Source organism: Poecile atricapillus, chromosome 23, assembly GCF_030490865.1.
Source record: "Poecile atricapillus isolate bPoeAtr1 chromosome 23, bPoeAtr1.hap1, whole genome shotgun sequence".
Lineage (NCBI taxonomy): Eukaryota > Metazoa > Chordata > Aves > Passeriformes > Paridae > Poecile > Poecile atricapillus.
The window spans coordinates 5,581,561-5,599,818 of record NC_081271.1 but is presented as its reverse complement, the minus strand read 5'-3'; the positions used below and the strand labels follow the sequence as shown (position 1 = coordinate 5,599,818).

General features: G+C 51.7%; 1 protein-coding gene across 3 annotated transcripts; it reads left to right on the top strand.

Annotated features, from left to right (window-relative positions):
* Positions 1-248: 248 nt before the first annotated feature.
* On the top strand, positions 249-18,169 carry RBM15 (RNA binding motif protein 15). 3 transcript variants are annotated; one of them, XM_058855516.1, is made up of 5 exons: positions 249-3,227; positions 3,544-3,779; positions 7,519-9,123; positions 15,233-15,409; positions 17,290-18,169. In XM_058855516.1, exon 1 carries the CDS (start codon positions 342-344, stop codon positions 3,162-3,164), a length of 2,823 nt encoding a protein of 940 aa, XP_058711499.1. In that variant the 5' UTR covers positions 249-341; the 3' UTR covers positions 3,165-3,227; positions 3,544-3,779; positions 7,519-9,123; positions 15,233-15,409; positions 17,290-18,169. The 3 variants fall into 3 exon arrangements, with proteins under 3 accessions (XP_058711499.1, XP_058711500.1, XP_058711498.1); XM_058855517.1 differs by lacking the exon at positions 3,544-3,779; XM_058855515.1 differs by having other exon boundaries at positions 3,544-9,123.
* Positions 18,170-18,258: the final 89 nt, after the last annotated feature.

The following is an 18,258-nucleotide window of genomic DNA, read 5'->3' as shown; positions in this document are numbered from 1 at the left end:
CGATTGACAGGCAGGGCCGTCCAATGAGATCACCGCGCCCTTTCTAACTGCCCAATGAGCGAGGGGGGCTGGGAGGCGCGCGACAGCGGCAATTCCCGCCCCCCCCGCGGGAGCACGGGGCTGGCAGGCAGACCGACAGCGCGGCGGACCAATGGGAACGCGCAGCGCCGGGCGGTGGGCGGAGCTCCCCGACGGCGGCAGCCAATGGGCGAGGGCGCCGCCCTGGGCAGCCAATGGGCGCGGGGGAGGCGGCGCGCGCTGCCGGCGCGGCTCCCAAGATGGCGGCGGGTGCGTGAGCGGGGCGGTCGGGGAGGCCCGGCGGGAGCGCGGCCGCCGCCGCCATGAAGGGCAAGGAGCGCTCGCCCGCCAAGGCCAAGCGCTCCCGGGGCGGCGAGGACTCGGCGTCCTCCTCCTCCTCCTCGCGAGGCAGCAAGAAGCCGAGCGGCTCGTCCGGCGGAGGCGGCGGCTCCAACGGCGGGAAAGCGGCGGCGGCGTCCGGCGAGAGCAACAGCGGGAGCGGCCGGCGCGGCGCCCACGCGGACAAGGGCGGCCGCGCCGGCAGCCGCGAGTACGAGGCCGGTTCGGCGGCGGCCGCGGGCGGCGGGAGCCGGCACGGCTACGGCGGTAAAACCGCGGAGGCGTCGCGGAGCAGCAGCAGCCGCGGCGGCGAATCGCGGGCGGCCGCCGCCTCCTCCTCCTCCTCCTCGTCGGAGCCGGGCGGTGGCGAGTACAAGACGCTGAAGATCAGCGAGCTGGGCTCGGCGCTGAGCGACGAGGCCGTGGAGGACGGGCTTTTCCACGAGTTCAAGCGCTTCGGGGACGTGAGCGTCAAGATCAGCCGGCTCCCGCCCGGCGCCGGCGCCGCCGACGAGCGCGTGGCCTTCGTCAACTTCCGGCGGCCCGAGGACGCGCGCGCCGCCAAGCACGCGCGCGGCCGCCTCGTGCTCTACGACCGCCCGCTCAAGATCGAGGCCGTCTATGTCGGCGGGGGCAGCGGCCGCCGGCGCAGCAGCCGCTCCCCGGCGCTGCTGGACAAGGAGTCTCCCTACGGCGCGGCGGCGGTCGGGGCGGTGGCGGCGGCCGTGCGGCACCCGCCGGCCGGGGCCGCGCAGCGGGCGCTGTCCCCCGCGGGCAGCGGCGGAGCTTTGGGATACCGGGACTACCGGCTGCAGCAGCTCGCCCTGGGCCGGCTCCCGCCGCCGCCGCCGCTGCCGAGGGAGCTGGAGAGGGAGCGGGACTACGGCGGCTTCTACGAGGCGCGGGTGCGGCCGGCCTACGGGCTGGAGCGCGTGGCCGGCGTGGCGGCGGCCGGGGGGTTCCGTGGAGGAGGAGGAGGAGGCGCCGGAGCGGCCGGAGAGGAGGAGATCAGCCCCGAGGATGACCAGAGAGCCAACCGCACGCTGTTCCTGGGCAACCTGGACATCACCGTGAGCGAGTCGGACTTGCGGCGAGCGTTCGACCGTTTTGGGGTCATCACCGAGGTGGACATCAAGAGGCCGGGGCGTGGGCAGACCAGCACCTATGGGTTTCTTAAGTTTGAGAATCTGGACATGGCGCACCGGGCCAAGTTGGCCATGTCGGGGAAGGTGCTGCTGCGCAACCCCATCAAGATCGGGTACGGGAAAGCCACCCCGACCACCCGGCTCTGGGTGGGTGGCCTGGGGCCCTGGGTGCCCCTGGCCGCCCTGGCCAGGGAGTTTGATCGGTTTGGCACCATCCGCACGATCGATTACCGCAAAGGGGATTCCTGGGCCTATATCCAGTACGAGAGCCTGGACGCGGCGCAGGCAGCCTGCACCCACATGCGGGGGTTCCCCCTGGGGGGGCCGGATCGCCGGCTCCGCGTAGACTTTGCCGACACGGAGCATCGGTACCAGCAGCCCTACCTGCAGCCCCTGCCCTTGCCGCCCCCGGCTCATTACGAGCTTGTGGCGGAGGCGGCTGCTTTTGGGGCTCACCGGGGAGCACCCCCTGACCCCCTCCGGGGGGCCCGGGACAGGACGCCACCGTTGCTCTATAGAGACCGTGACAGAGACCTTTATCCCGAGACAGAGTGGGTGCCCCCGCCGCCCCCTGTGCGGGACCGGAGTAATCGGGCAGCTGCCTATGACCCACTGGAGAGCCTGGAGCGCCGCCGGGACGGGTGGTCCTTGGAGCGGGACCGCGGGGAGAGGGAGCTGGGCAGTAGCAGTAGGGATCAGCCTAGGAAACGGAGACTGGCGGAGGATGGAGGCCGGCACTTGGACCGTTCCCCCGACAGCGAGCGCTCCTCTTCCTCCCGAAAGCGCCACTGCTTGGCCACAACCTCTCCCCCGGACCGCAGCCCCGAGCTCCTCGGAGGCCGGGAGCGTTACAGTAGTGACCCCGAGCGCTCATCCCGCTTGCTCCTCTTGGAGCGGCCTTCCCCCATCCGGGAGTCCCGCCGGGGCAGCCTGGAGCGGGGGCAGAACGAAAAGCGAGACCGCAAGAATTCCGCGGAGCGGGAGCGCAAGCATCGCGCCGCCGCCGCCGCCCAGGAGTGCAAAAGCCCGGCCAAAAAGGACGAGCGGGCGGCGGAGGGAGGTGGCGGAGGCTCCCGGCTCAAACCTCCTCCCCAGAAACAGCAGCAGGACGGAGCAGCGCAGGCCGGGGCAGCGCCCAAGCTGTGCCTGGCTTGGCAGGGCATGCTCCTGCTGAAGAACAGCAACTTCCCGTCCAACATGCACCTGCTCCAGGGGGACCTCGGAGTCGCCAGCAGCCTCCTCGTGGAGGGAGCGACTGGGGGGAAAGTGGCTCAGCTCAAGATCACCCAGCGTCTCCGTCTGGACCAGCCCAAGTTGGACGAGGTGAACCGGCGCATCAAGGTGGCGGGTCCCAACGGATACGCCATCCTTCTGGCCGTGCCCGGCGCCTCAGACAACCGCTCCGCAGCCGGAGCTGCCGAGGCCGCCACCACCTCCACGCAGAGGCCGCTCAGGAATCTGGTGTCCTACCTAAAGCAAAAGCAGGCTGCTGGGGTGATCAGCCTCCCTGTGGGGGGGAACAAAGACAAGGAGAACAGCGGGGTCCTGCACGCCTTTCCGCCCTGCGATTTCTCCCAGCAGTTCCTGGACTCCACGGCCAAGGCGTTGGCCAAATCAGAGGACGACTATCTGGTCATGATCATTGTCCGTGGGGCATCCTAAGGCCCTCCTGTTCTGTTCCCAACCCTACCTACTCCTCCATGCAGCCCCTCCAGCGTGTGCCAGGTGCTATGGGATACCGCCTTAGCCAGCCCTGTCGTTATTTTAAATAGATCTTTGTTTGTAGGTGACTTTCCCAGCCCGATTTTCTGTTACTACATTTTTCTATAAAGGTAGAAACCAGAGAGGTTGGTTAGGAGTAGTGTGAATAGAATATTTTGAGAATTCCCTATCAGCGGGGACGGCAGGGAGGCTCAGCCTGCTATGATTTACAGAAAATAGAAAAAATGAGAAAAACTAGGGTGGGGGGGAGGGGGGGAAGAAAAACTCCTGTCTTCTTCATTTAGATTCATGTCCTTTTTTCATTTCATGTATTTTAAAGCAAGTCCCAAGAGCTCGTTCTCGAGAGAGCTCCAAACAGAACAGACCAGATTTAAAGCACTCAGTGGAAATGGAAAACCACACTTTAATAACAGACTGGTGTCAGCCCCTCTTTTGAGTCCTTGAAATTCCGTGTTGGCCCCAGGCCAGCGGCCCTTTGGCCCGCGGGATCCCTTCCCTCGGGAGCCGCAGTGGTTTCCCCGTTGAGTCGCGTGGCTCAAGGTCGACGTTTTCCAGGTGAGCAGCAGCTGCTCTCGGGTACACAGCAGAACACTGAATTCCTTTTTGGAAAGGGGTTCCTTTTTCATCCAGCCCCCCAGGTGCATGCACTGAAACTGGGCTTTTTAACAGGTGTATTTCCCTGATTTCCCGCTGTATCCCATATGTGCACTTTGGGTTTGTAGCAGTGACGAGGTTTGGTGAAGAGCTGAGGACTTTGTTGCAAACCAGGAATGTCTTGTGCTCACTCTGGTGTGCAGGAAACAAGGAGGTGCTTTAAGGAGAACTTGAGTTATATTGTGGGGTTTTGGTTTTACTGCCTTTTTTGTTTTGTTTTGTTTTTTGGGTTTTTTTCCCAAGAGTTGCAGGTTCAGTGGGGTCTGGTTCCACAGTGCAAACTGAGCAAGGAAGTGCTTCTCTCCAGAGATGCTTTTCATTCTGTGATAATTTAATTACATAAAAGTTCTCATTAACATTTTACCTCTTTGTTAATAGCAAGGAGCTGCTGTCTGCTAGGGACTTTTCAGGTACAGTGTGCAGTGGGCATTACATGAGGTTTATCACGGGCACCTGGAGTAAAGTGGTTTTAGCATCTTGGAGAAATACTAAAAATCCTCCAAGACACCGAGGTTTGAGCTCTTGTTCTTGTGATTCAAAGATGAAACGGTTTTGCAGGTTGTTTGTTTTTTGGTTTGTTTTTTTTCAAAGAACATAGTTAATTTTTTCTTATTTTTCCCCAATTATTGGGCACTTTTCTCCAGCTGTCTTAGCCACCTTGGTAATCCAGGCATTTAGGAGGCAAGAAGGGATCTCAATCCCTGATGGGATCTAATTCCATGATACTCTGTTTACCAACAAAAAGGATGTTGCAGCAGCTTCTAAAACTGAAGTGTAAATCTCACTGTATCTCTTTACAGGCCCCAAAATTGTAATCTTGCACTTAAACCCAGAATGTAATCTTGCACTTAGCCACGTTTTCAGGGATTTGGGCAACGGAGAAGAGACGCTGCCTCACTAGGTCCATGCTCCAATAGATTCCGTGGATAATTGATACAGGCATGGGTTGATTTCTGTTACAACTTGCATGGCAAAAATCAAATTCAAGGTGTGAAATAGGATGCAAATAGGAGATGAAGGAGGAAATGTTTTGAATGTATTTCATGGGTGTAACTGAACTTGCTTGAGTTTCTGTCACAAAAATAGGAATTTTTATTACTGAACCACTTGTCAGAGAGGGCTGTGGTGTAAGAGGGCTTTGATTCCTTTATCTGCCCAGAATGAGTGGACCCAGAATCCCAAACATGGTGGTGAACTGAGAATTCCAGTGTGGCAGCATCTCTTAAACACAGTTTTTATAGTTACTTTTCTTTCTAAATGAAAAGGTGAAAGTCTCATTTAATGCTCTTAAATTTGAGAGTAAAACCCAGGATTTCTGGGTTGTCCTTCAATGTGAATGTAAGAAATGGCAGAATTCAGCTGTTCAGCTTACTATTAACAATGAGAATTTTTGGGAATGGCACCAGAAATGCACAAATCACTGTGTTTAAGAAGCTACAGTGTGTTTACCACTTACTGCAAAGAATGTTTTAATTGGAGCAGGTGCCTGTTGTGTGTCAGCAGGTGATCAATGCTTGCATTCAGAGGGAGTTTTCTCATTTCATCTGACAGAAATCACTTGCAAGAGTTTTCTAGGAAAGAGACTTGAATAGCTGGGAATTTAAATCTGCCCAAAACCGGGGGAAAAAAAAAAGCACTGAAGTGTTGGACACTTAAAGTCACTGAGAGCAGCGTTTGTTCCGCTGATCCACAGCAGGCACCTGCTTAAAAACCCATAAAACTTGGGGTCAACATAGCTTGTGAAAGCCAGCTTGGTTTGGGAAGCTTTTTGGGAAGAGCATGCTAGGTGCACTTCCACTTTTCCTTGGAAAATCACCGTGGTTCCACCTGCCACTGCCTGTTGTGCTGTGCTGGAGGGCGAGAAGGAACAGGCAAGGCTGTGTTTGACTCCAGGTTTTCTGGTTCCTTATTTAATGGAGCACCTGCTTCTTTGAATCTGGTTTATTTGTGGTTGCTGCTCTGTTTTGTAAGCAAGGATTTTAACACCCTTTGAGGGTTCTTGTGGCAAAACTTTGGCAGCTTTTTCTTTTTGCCGGCACTGAATTCCCGTGCTGCCATCCCGGGTGCAGCCGGGCGGGCTGGGCTTTCCTCCTTGGTCTGAGGTGTTCCCCATTGGAGTAACTGTCCACTGAAGCTGGCTTGGCCAGGGCTGAAGGTTTAGGAGCCTGTGGGTGATACCACTGTGTGTAGAGCAAACCAGATGTAGCAGTTGTTGGCTCTCTCCTTGTGTCTGGTGAGAGCTCAGTATTCCCTCCCGACCTCGTGTGCAGCTGATGTTCTTCTATTTCATGAGCGTGTTGAATTAGCCTGGAAAAAGGATGCCCTTTTCCTCAATCATTTCATCTTTATGCTTCGTGCTTTGGGGAAAGAACCTCAAATGACTCGTAGTTTTGTTTGAGATTTTAGTTTGTTGTTTTTATTTCTTTCAATTGGAAACTTTGTGCAACTCCCTTGGCCTCCGGCCAGTGGCTTTGTTTGTTCCCACAGGAACACCGAGGTTATCCTCAATCCAGAGGTTTTAGGGGCACAAATACCGGCACATCCTTGTCAGCCTCACAGAGAGAAAAGGGCATTATTGCCAGGCAGACAAACCTTGCCCTCTCTCTCTTTTGTTTCCTATAAAGATGGAATATTTTGGTGACAACTTTCTTGGCCTCTGTGGAGAGCCGAGTTTTACAAAGAACGAGTTTTAATTTCTCGTGTGGGTTTGGGAACCCTCTGGTTGGTGGTAACTGAGGTGAAAGGCCTGAGGTATTAATGGGGAGGAGGAGTGAATCAAAATTGTGAAGACAAGTTCAAAAGCTCTGAGGACTCAGGGAAAAATGGCTTGGAAAATGGTAGTTCCTGGCTCTAAGCAAAACAGTGTTGAGAGCAGCGCTCCTGGGGAGTGCTGTGTGCCCAGAGGGGAAGAAATGGTTGCCATGTGGCTCTAGAGCTTTTGAGGTTCTTTCCCTTTTGTCCCCTTGTTTATTTCTTTATAGCACCGAAGGACAGATAATCTAATGATCGATAGACTGAACGATGAGGTGATTTTTGTATCAGGCTTAAAGCAGACCGGGTGGTGCAGAGAATGGTTCATTGAATATTCATCTTCCTGCAGTTCTGATTGTGTGAAAACGATGGCTAGGAGATATGACTTGAATAGTAACAATTTTAAATTATATTGGGTGTGTCTTTGATTTGACCTTTTAATATTGGCACTGTCTGCTGTTAGAACTGCGCAGCAAAACGAGAGCAAAAGAGCTGTGTAACACTACATTTCATGGTTTTATTGATGAGTTTCCTTCAGGAAATACCCAGCGAGGAAAGTCAACCAAATTAGCAAGAATTAGGTTGGTTTTTCTCCTGGTTAATGATTTTGATGTGTTACTGCAAGTTGAGTAATCATCAGTCCTGTAAGCCTAGTTTAATCCTGGTCCAAAATAGCCCTGCACTACTTGTTTTGCATCTGTCCCTAGAAGGTGACTTCATTCCGAGGTTTCATGCCCATGGGTGGTTTTGGTGCTTTTTGAAGTCCAAATAGAATATTCAGAAAGGCCTCGTAGCTCTTTACGTTCATGTGTATAATGTAGGGAGGGGAGAAACCCAGATCTGGTGTACACATTTGTATTGAAATAACATTTTTTTTTCCTCCTGCAAGCAAATCTGGTGGACTGCAGAAGACAACCGCAATGGATACCAAGCTCTAATGGACCTTTGGGAAGAGAAGCTGTGGCTTATGTGGAATTTACATGGGCCTCCTGGTGGAAGAAAGCTTATCTGTTTAGTATTTGTGCATTTTACTAAAATGGCAGCTTTAAAAAAAAAAAAAAAAAAAAGTTGTGTATCTGCTATTGTGATGCCAATGCCCGTGTTTTAAGTGGAAAAAAAAAAATGACCTCTTTGCTTTGTGCTGTGTACACAAGATTGCTGGAAAAGTAAAGGAATACCCTTTTTATGGCTCACACAGCTTAAAAGTAGCTGTCACTCAAACATGCGCTCACAGTTGAGCTGATTTTGTTTCATTCTAAATAAATTGTTTCTTTTGAGGAAAATGGTTTTTCTGCCTGGAAGTGAATTGACGACAAACGTTTGGCCCCTGTGTTGGCAGCGGAGGGGTTCCTGCTGCTGCTGCCCAATTGAGCTGATAGTTGTGGGTCTTGAGCAAGAAGCAGGGAGAGCACCGACACTTTGGCGTTGATCGACCTGTGGTACCAGTCGGAAGAATTGTGCCTGCTGGCCCTGCTGTGGCCCCCGTGTTTGCAGTGAAAAAGGGGTCACTTGCTGCGTTTCTCCTCAGCGGGACGGGGCAGCCGTGCTGCTGCTGGCACACAAGAAGCAGGGGAGCACCGCCCTGCGCCTCGGAACGGTGGCCAAGTCTGGGGCTTCGCTGGTTGGAAGAGCTGGAGTTCCTGAATTTTAAGTTTCTGATTTATTTTGTTCACCCAACGTGTTTGCCTTTAGTTTTGATTCTTGGTTTTTTTTTTTAATTTTGAAGAAAAAAAGTTTTGAAATTGCTTTGAATCTTGCACGTAAAACCTTTGCACCAAAATTGCCAAAAGAAAAAGAGAAATGAGTCCTTAAAAGTGTTTAAATGCTGTTAATAAAGCCTTTCCTGCCGTACGCGAGGCGCTCCTCCATCTCCAGGGGCTTTTCAGCAGTTGTGGGTTTAGTGCTGAATGGATGAAGAGTTCCTGAGAGCTGGAGGCGGTAATTTAAACCTTTGCGTGGTGTCTCAGTGCCTTATTTTGACCGGTTTTGAAGCCAGTGGTTCCTCACGCCTCGGATGTGCATGTGCCCTGCTCGCGTCCCGGCCCCGCCGCGCGCTCCGTGCAGTCGCTCCCGGTGTAGTACAGACGGGGAGAGAAAGAGCCGGAGGCGGCCCGAGAACGTTGTGTGCTGTAGTTCTCCTGTCCCGGGGGCTCCTGAGCTTTGGAAGGCTGTTCCCGTGCAGGAGCACAACTCCGTGTTTGCTGCAGGAGACTTCCTGAGGACCGCGGCCGTCGAGAGGAAGCTGCCACTGCTGCATCGCCGGCTTCGGGAGCTCCCGCGTTTGTGCTCGTGGTAGAATTCTTGTGACGTGCCACCAAGACGCCTTGAACGGCAGCTTGCCCTGTTTGCCTTGACATTAACTCCATGGATAACCCCCTGCAGCCAGGCAGGATCTTTGCTAGGCTGCAGATGCCTCTCAGCCGACGGATGCTGTGGTTGCGCTCTGCAAGGTGTCTGTTCCCGGGGCAAAGCGCTGTGTAAATCCCTAAAACAGGTAAGGGGCTGGAAGAGGTTGGACTGAGTTGTAATGTAAAAGAAGATTGTTGTTCACCTTTTGTTGTGTTGATTCTCCAGTTTATTAATGCTTGCTAACTGTGTTTTCTTCAGTCACCGAGCCGCTCCGCCCGCTCGGGAATGGGAGCGAAGGAGCCGACTCTTGGATGTGCTTCCCTGGTTGTTGGGGGGCCCCGTTAAGAGACAGGGCTGTGCACATCAAGCTACATGTTCTCAGCTTGGCAAGCTGGAGCTGTTATTTTGACTTCATGAACTGCTTGAATTAACCCAGAGTAGTGTGTATAATTTGTATGTGTTGATAAGGAAAGCCAAGCCAATGATTTGGCAAATTGGCTGTGTTTGTGGGATGCTGGTGTAATAATTTAAATGAAGCTTTTTGTTGTAAATGGGAGCAATTGTAGGTATTGCTGGTTATGAGGGAAGGGAACTGGAGAGAGCAGACTCAGGAGATGCCTTTTCTTCTAGAAGTTGGTGTTTGTAGTTAAAATTCCTATTTTTTCCTATGCATTTCTTGTACTGTTGAGATACAACCTCTTAATCTCCTTTGAAGTGTTGTACAATAGGTCTGGGGTGGTAGCGATAATGGGAGATGTGTTTCAGCCCCTTTGCCTGGGTTGGAGGGTTGATGCTGACAGGAGATGGGTGATCTGTTAGTGTACCCCAAAACAGGGGATCTTTTTGGCAAGCTGGTCACCTGCTCAGGTGTTTGTGCCAGGGCTTGGGCACTGTCCCACTTTTTGGGTGTGCTTCCAAGTGTCCGTGGCTATTCCAGGAGAGTTCTGCCTCTCTGAGTCAGATTTCGCTGTCTGTTTCACTGGGAAATGGTTCCCTGTCTCCTTTACATCATCTTTTTATTCCAGAGACTCGGAGGTATCGTGGGATGGTTCTCCTACGGTCGCCGTGCACTAGCGAGTTGTTTTTCCAGTGCTGGGTCTGCCCCTCTGCCTTCTGAAGGGCTTAGAGGGGTGCTCCAGTGGCCAGGTAGAGCCAGGCTGTTGTTAAAACCAGTCTCTTGGAAGGGTTAAGTGCTCTATATGCATCATATTAATTTGGCTAATGAGACTTCTGGGGAAAGTGGATTTATAACGAGAACCATTTAATTAACTGCACTGCAGCAGAGAGCCGTGCGAGCGGATTAGATGGGAGCCCGTTATTTGAATTCACACATTTTTTTAGAACTGTGCTTTTACCAGCTGCAGCTGAATTAATAAGTTTAAAACATCAGATGGCCCAGATTCTGCTCATGGCCAATAACGAGCTTGTGTTGGCTTCACGCTGCTGGTTTACTATGAAATGGCAAATGCTCTTGGAGGATCCGCTCCCGTCTCGTGTCCCGAGGTCTGGGGCAAAGACCAAAAAGGGTTTGGTGAAACAGGCAGAGCACTGGAAAGGCTCTTGGGCTGATGGCTTAGTGATTCCCGTTGTGTCTGCTGCGGTTCTTGGCTCGGAGCCCTGTGCCTGAGTGTAATTAGAGCTGCCTTGAGAACTGGGTGAGGTGAACTCCTGCGGCACAGTGAGCTTTGAGGGACCGGCTCAGCTGCACGTGCTGTGATGGCTTTGACAGGAGCCTCCTGCTGTTCATCCTGTTTGTCCACAGGCTGCAGGTGCCTGTAGTAGGAGCAGAGAACGTGGACAACAAAGGTTGCCTTTTTTCCCCCCCTTTGTATCCCGCTGCAGGGATGTATTAATGAAACGCTGGAGCCCGGGGGTGTGGATGCTGTCAAACACGCTGCTGCTGCTGTGCATTAATGAGCTGCCACCTCCCAGCCCAGCTCCTGTGCCCGGGCTCTGGGGTTTGAGCTCGTGTGTGATGTCCCAGGATGGGGATGGGATGTGCTTGGCTCCACAGACGAGCGGATGAGCTGTAGATTAATTGTGGGTTGCAGCTATTTCATCTCCTTATCTGCCTGCCTTGACCTTCATACCTCATTCTGCAATTGCATCTGAAGATCGGGCTGGAGATTTTTAGCTCTCTTGAGTATTTCCTGTCCCCAGATCCAGTGACAGGTCAGGCCAAGGTTTAGCAATGCACACAGCTTGCCCCAGCCCCGAGCTGGCAGCTTTCCCTGGCGTTTCTGCCCTTTGTGCAGGCGAGCACTTGGATCCTGCAGCCGGTCTCTCCTCTCAGATATCTGCTGCATTTCCAGGCTGTACAATTGCACACTTCAGATTTGGCTGAGGACACAAATGTGTGTGAGGACACAAACGTGTGTGTGAGGACACAAACGTGTGTGTGAGGACACATGAGGGCTGCAGAAGGGTTTGAGGGAAGGGAAGCCAGCGAGGTCCCCCCGGGTGCTTGTTGAGCTGTTTGCCCATGGAGAGGAGATGTCCTTTGGGCCATGGAGGTGTTTGCAGCCCCCTTGGCCGAGGGATTGCTTTGGTCATAGCCAGCTCTGACCTGGGCAGAGGTTCAGGGCAGGATGAGGTCCTGAAGCACCCAAGCTGCTGTTGCTGAGGCTCGTGGGGAGCCCACGGTGAGAAAAGGGGATGTTGGTGTTTCTCGTGCTGCTCCTCTCGGGTGGGTGAAAACAAGAATCTGCACAAGAATCCAGGAGGGAGCCTTCACCAGGAACTGGAGTGACAAAGGGAGTGGATTCAACTGAAACAGGCGAAATTGGGTTTGATATTGGAAGAAATCCTTCCCTGTGAGGGTGGGGAGACCCTGGCACAGGGTGCCCAGAGCAGCTGTGGTTGCCCCATCCCTGGCAGTGCCCAAGGCCAGGTTGGATGGGGCTTGGAGCTGCCTGGGCAAGGGGAAGGTGTCCTGCCCATGGCAGGGAGAGGAACAAGATGAGCTTTGAGGTTCCATCCAAGCCAAAGCATTCCAGGGCTCTGTGCTTCTGAGACCTTGTGTTGCAGCTCTGGCAGCCCAGCTTTCCCCTCTGGCACTAAGGCACAGCATGTTCGGAGCTCTCAGCTCTCTGAAAATGCCTTTGCTGTTCCTCGTGGCACTCAGAGCTGCATCCCAACAGCAGCTTGAGGCTGGGGGAGCCCAGCCCCACATTCCCCATCCCTGTGACCACCCTTGTGTCAGCCAGGGTGGCTGTGACTCCTTTCCAGCTTGTCCAAGGGCTGGAGGGGCTGGAGCTCAGTTTATTGGTGTTCTCTCTGTCCCTGGGCAGTTGTAAAGACACCCTTTGCCTCTTTCTTCCAGAGTACAATCCTGGCTCTATCTTGCCCACGTCAGTGATATCTGTAGGGGAAAGTTTTGCAAAGCTTGGTGGTGGTTTCAGAGGCAAAGTCTGCTTTGGAAAAGAGACTTTGACCCATTAATTACTTCTGGAATTGTCTGTGGCCATGAGCTCCCATCCCCTTTGTGGTTTCTGCAGGCTGGAAAGTTTTCCCATGAGGATCTCAGCTAAAGCTGAAACTTCTGGGTTTCCAACATCTGCTTTAATTTTTGTTCATTAGAGTCGCTGATAAATTCCCATGGACTTCAGTGAAAACCATTATGATATCTTTAAAGATTTTTATTATTATTTTCCAAACAACTCCCACCTTCTATGAAGGTTTTCAGCTCCTCAGAAGTGAAACTTTTTACTTCAGGCTCTGGTGAATTGTAGCCTAATAACGCTCTGCATGCTAAACACAGCTGCAGGACGTGTTCCAGGCCAGGGAGGGGAAAACCAGCACCAAAAAAAGAGTGTTCCTGTTATCAGTGTGTGTGAGGGCGAGTAAACAGCCCAGAGCACACAGTATCTGCCAAACAGGGCGAGGGAAGAACAGCCACGTTTCCTGTTGCTGGAAGGCCCTGTTGTCATATCCTTACCCAGCTATTTTTAATTAATTTTGGCTTTCTTCATGTGGCTAAAGGTAAACACAGTGTTGGTAGCTGAAGCACCTTGTCAGGGTGTATTTTGTGCTGCCACAGCTGTGAAAAAGCCTCTTGTTCGCCTTTAAAATGGGAATTATGGAGATTTTCCCCCCTGTGGTTAGTGAGTGTGCTGGGAGCAGCTTTGCAGTGGGTTTGGGTTCAAACAGCCGTGGGAAGGGTCGAAGGGAGATCCCAGGGATTGGGATAAACCCAGAGTTCTTGCCCCTCACCCTGGTCTCAGCCCTCTCAGGGGGTGTGGAATTCCCAGACAGCTCTGCAAGCAAACCCAGAGCTCAGGCACATTGGGGAAACAACCGAAATAATCCCAGCCCAGCCCCTGGAGGGGATTTCATTGCGAGATAAAGATTGTTCCTTATTACACGATAAACGTCAGGATCAACTTCCTCTGTGTCCAGTGCCTGGGTTTATCTGCTGTTGGCATCTGAGGAGAGCTGGGAATTCACAGCCTTGCTTTTTAGTAGATTATGTTTTTTATCAAGGGCAGTGCCTGACGAGGGAGGGGTTTATATTGTGTACTTTGAAATGCCTAAATCCATGTCCTAGGAGCTCTGTCCTGCCTTTCAGTGCCCCAGAATACAGAAGAAGGAAGCAGCTGGTAGCCAGGACACTCAGGGGTGTACAATGACTGTATAAATTAATAATATAAAATAATTCCAGTGGGAACAGGGTTGCAGTGAGTTTCCTGATGCGATCTCCAAGTGCACCGATTTCCATAGCTTTGATAGACACCAGCTGAGTCTTAGCAGCTTTTTATCCTGGCATGTGGAACATCACTTGAAGCTGCTTTAAGACGCAGCAGGTGCTCACCCCATAAATCAATCCTGCCCTGGCGCCTGGCAAGCGTTGGGAGCAGGTCCTGGAGGCTGCCCAGGCTCCTCCTTCAGGATTACACCTGGGAGTAAATCACTGGCTAACAATGGAAAAGCGTTTCCTTCCCAGGAAGGATGACACAAACCCAGGAGTGAGCCTTACCTGCCACGTCTTGTTCATGTTTTCCTCTTGCTTTCTTAATCCTCTGGTGCTAAAATTAATCAGGGCTCAGGGTATCAGCCCTCTGTCTGTCAGTGCTCAGAAAAATAATTATCTAAATGAAGTTGTGAAGTTTTTTTTTCCCAAAGGGACTCAGGTGTTGTAGCAGGTTTTTGTTGGGGTACAGTGAAAATTGGAGGCTGTGTTCTTGGTTTCCTTCAGGCATTTAGATTCCTTCCAGCCAGCTCTGGTTCCCTGCAGGTCTCTTTGGAGAATTCTTTAGTGTTTGGTTTCTCTGCACCATGAATTTTAGAAGGTTTTTAAACCAAAGAATCCTGGTTAAAGTGCTTCCAAATGCAGTTTCCCATCCAGATCCAGCTGTCCATGACATCCCACATGCAGGGGATGAGCTTGGGCAGGAAAATGTTCCCTCATGTGACTGAGGGCACAGTGCTGAGATTGGCATTGGTTCTCCAAGGGGTTTGATTTATTGTGGGTGAAGTTCTCTTCTTGGGAAGATCCAGGAGGTTGTTGGTGATTTCTTTGCCGTGCAAAGTGTGGAGATGCTGCCTGTGAGGTACACGAGGGTTGGAAGGCAGGAGGGATCCTGTTCTCCACTGCCTTCCCAGGAGCAGCAGGGATGGCTGGGAGGGCACCACCTTTCAACAAAGCATTTTTCATGCTGAGGGTCAATTTTAGCCATTGCTGCTGATTTTCTCTACCACAATTGAGTAAGGGAAGAATCTCCTTTGAGTAAGGGAAAAATTTTCAGGAATAATTTCTGCTTGGAAAGGGTGCTCAGGCCTTGGCAGGGGCTGCCCAGGGAAGTTTGGAATCCCCATCCCTGGGGAGGTGCCCAGGGACTGCCTGGAGTGGCACTCAGTGCTCTGGGCTGGTGACAAGGTGGGGATCAGGCACAGGTTGAACTCGATGGTCCAGGAAGGCTTTTCCAACCTTCTAGATTCCAGAATTCTGTGAAGGGAGCAGGGACAAAAGGGATTTTCTAGTCCACCTCAGATTGCAGCTTTTAACCTCATTTGTGTCCCAGCAACTCCTGCTCTCACATTTCTGCCCACACCCTGTCGTGTTCTGCACTACAAAACCAGCTTTAGGAAATGATTTGCAGGGTGACTTCAGCAGGGTGGGAAAACCTTCCTGGGGGCAGATGTTCCCATCCTGCTCACTGCTGGTTCCTCTCATGGATGTCCTGTATCCTGCAGTAAATAAATGCCTTTGGTTTTTTGGGGGAACTGAAGCCTCTGTTGTGTGCTTGCCTTCCCAGCACGAGCTGTGAGCAGAGAAGTGACCACCAGCCCTTACCCTGGGCCTGCTCCGTGGAAGGACAAAGCTTTGAAGAGTCTTCACCCCGCTCCCATCACTGGCAGGATGGTGCAGGGCTCCTGGGAGCAGTTTCTCATTGTGGGCATTGGTTTCCTCAACAATTCTGGCTAGACAAGAGGTAATTGTGGCTGGAGTACAGTGCTTTGCCTGTGCAGGGTTCTTCTGGGGGCAAATAAAGGCTGGTGGTGCCCATCCATGGGCTGGGATGTGGGAAATGGGAGCTCCTGAGCTGTTTGCTCCTCTGCAGAAGGAAAGAAAGGGGGGACAAGCACTCCCATTTTGCTAAATAAGGGTAAGGAATTGGTGGCATAGACAGGGCAGGACTCTCCTTGGGATCCTGCAGGTCTGGAGAAGAGCTTTGTTCCAGCAGGTGGGATGGGAAGTGTGAGCACCACATGCTGCCAGGTTGTTTCTTGGTGGCAGAAGAGGTGAAAATACCATTGGGCTTGTGTTGGAAGGAGGAAGGTGTTGAGCAGAGGCTTAATTTGCAGGGAAAGGTGTTGGAATTGTGTAGAGTGGGAGCAGCAGGGTGAGGAGCTGGTGGAGTGGCTCTTTCCAACCCCACATTGCTTTGGTGCCACTCTGTTAAAAGCCAAAAGCACAGCAGCTCTTAGGGGGATGCAGAATAAGTGGGGATTTAAAGCTTTAGGGTTGGAAAATGTGAAGCCAGGGCTCCCACATGGTTCCTGTAACAGCAGCAAAGCAAAGCTGTGGTAATGTTTGATTTGGTGAGAGTGAGGAACTTCATTTCAAGAAGTGAAAACTCAATTTTTTTAAATGAAAGCTTCATCCCTGCTGCAGAAGGGCTTGGCTGAGGCCTCAGTGCAGGATTGGCTGAGTGCAGCACCACTTCATCCCCTTCAGCTCCCAGTGCCTGAAACACTTCAGGAATAATAATCTTATCCAGGAATCCTGGTGGCTTGGGAACCCTGGGGATCCTGTCCTGGGTGCAGATGTGAGCTGGTCCATCCGAGTGGTGCCTGCTGGGGTTTAGGGGGTAAAGGGATGATGGTTCCAGTGTGGAAGGAACATTCCCAAGGCACTTGCTGCCTCCAGATTCCTGGGGGAAGCTGTGGAGCAGAGTATGAAGAATGAGCTGCTCTGTATTCCCCATTCCCTGTAATTTTTCCCTCATTTAAGGACAGTTTCTTTGGCACTGGGTAATTGTGTAACTGCTGGATTTGGCCCTTCATCTGTGGAGGAACTTTATTACCTGTGACACTGTTGGAGCTCCTTGAAACTGTTATAATATCCTGTAGCTTTTTATTAAATACAAACCACCTAATTTTGGGCTTAAAATAACCTGTTTCACAGTTTAAAGGAGTGTTTCTAAAGGGGAAACAACTCTCTTGCCACCTTAATTTTAAAAAAGAGGATGAGGAGTAAAAGGGGTGAGGAAAAAAAATAGGATAATTAAATCTCCTTAATAATTTTAAAATATTTATAATTTAAAATAATAAATTAATAAAATTAATAAAAGGGGTGAGAAAAATAGGATAATTAAATCTCTTTCATAATTTAAAAATTTTAATAATCTAAATAATAAAATGATAGCTTAATAAAATTAATAATAATTTTTAAGAATGAAAATAAATAATTATTTTATAATTATAATTTAATAATTTATATAAAAGTAAAGATTGGGAAACATTTATAATAAAAATTAATTAATAATTTTAAAAAGGGAAAGCTAAAAAGGATAATGCCATTGGCTGGAATGGATATTCCAGGTCGACCTAATAATTTCAAATACCTGGTGATAATGCAAAAATTTGCACCTTCACTACTGGAAAGAAAGTCAGGGCTGCTGTGTTGTGCCTTACCCATCCAAATGAAATCTGTGGGATGCTGGTTGAATGCAGGCTGCCTTTGTGTGTGCCTGGAATCCCTGAGAGTCTCTGGATGGGGAGAAGGGCAGGGGAGGCCAAGGGGGGACTTTGGTCTCTGGCTTTGCTGTGTCGTGGTTCTGGCTTTAATTCAAACTGGTTTTGCCTCCAGGTCCTCTGCACCTGTGCCTGGGAGGTGGAATGGCCCCAGTGCAGCATCCTTCCCTCAGAGAGGGGACCAGGAGCAGCTGATCCTCATGGAAGCATCACCCTGATCTCCCTTCCTGGAGCAGCTGATCCTCATGGAAACATCACCCTGATCTCCCTTCCTCCAGCAGCTGATCCTCATGGAAACATCACCCTGATCTCCCTTCCTGCAGCAGCTGATCCTCATGGGAGCATCACCCTGATCTCCCTTCCTGGAGCAGCTGATCCTCCTGGAAGCATCACCCTGATCTCCCTTCCTGGAGCAGATGATCCTCATGGAAGCATCACCCTGATCTCCCTGCAGCAGCTGATCCTCATGGAAGCATCACCCTGATCTCCCTTCCTGCAGCAGCTGATCCTCATGGAAACATCACCCTGATCTCCCTGCAGCAGCTGATCCTCATGGAAGCATCACCCTGATCTCCCTTCCTGGAGCAGCTGATCCTCATGGAAACATCACCCTGATCTCCCTGCAGCAGCTGATCCTCATGGAAACATCACCCTGATCTCCCTTCCTGCAGCAGCTGATCCTCATGGAAGCATCACCCTGATCTCCCTGCAGCAGCTGATCCTCATGGAAACATCACCCTGATCTCCCTTCCTGGAGCAGCTGATCCTCATGGGAGCATCACCCTGATCTCCCTTCCTGGAGCAGCTGATCCTCATGGAAACATCACCCTGATCTCCCTTCCTGCAGCAGCTGATCCTCATGGAAACATCACCCTGATCTCCCTTCCTGCAGCAGCTGATCCTCATGGAAACATCACCCTGATCTCCCTTCCTGGAGCAGCTGATCCTCATGGGAGCATCACCCTGACCCCTGTCCCTGCCCTTGCACCCCTCCCCGGGGCAGCTGTTTGTGTGTGAGTAGAATGAGCTGAAATCACTTGCAGCTCCCTGGCTGCTCATCCCACGAGGTGAGTGAGTCAGCTCT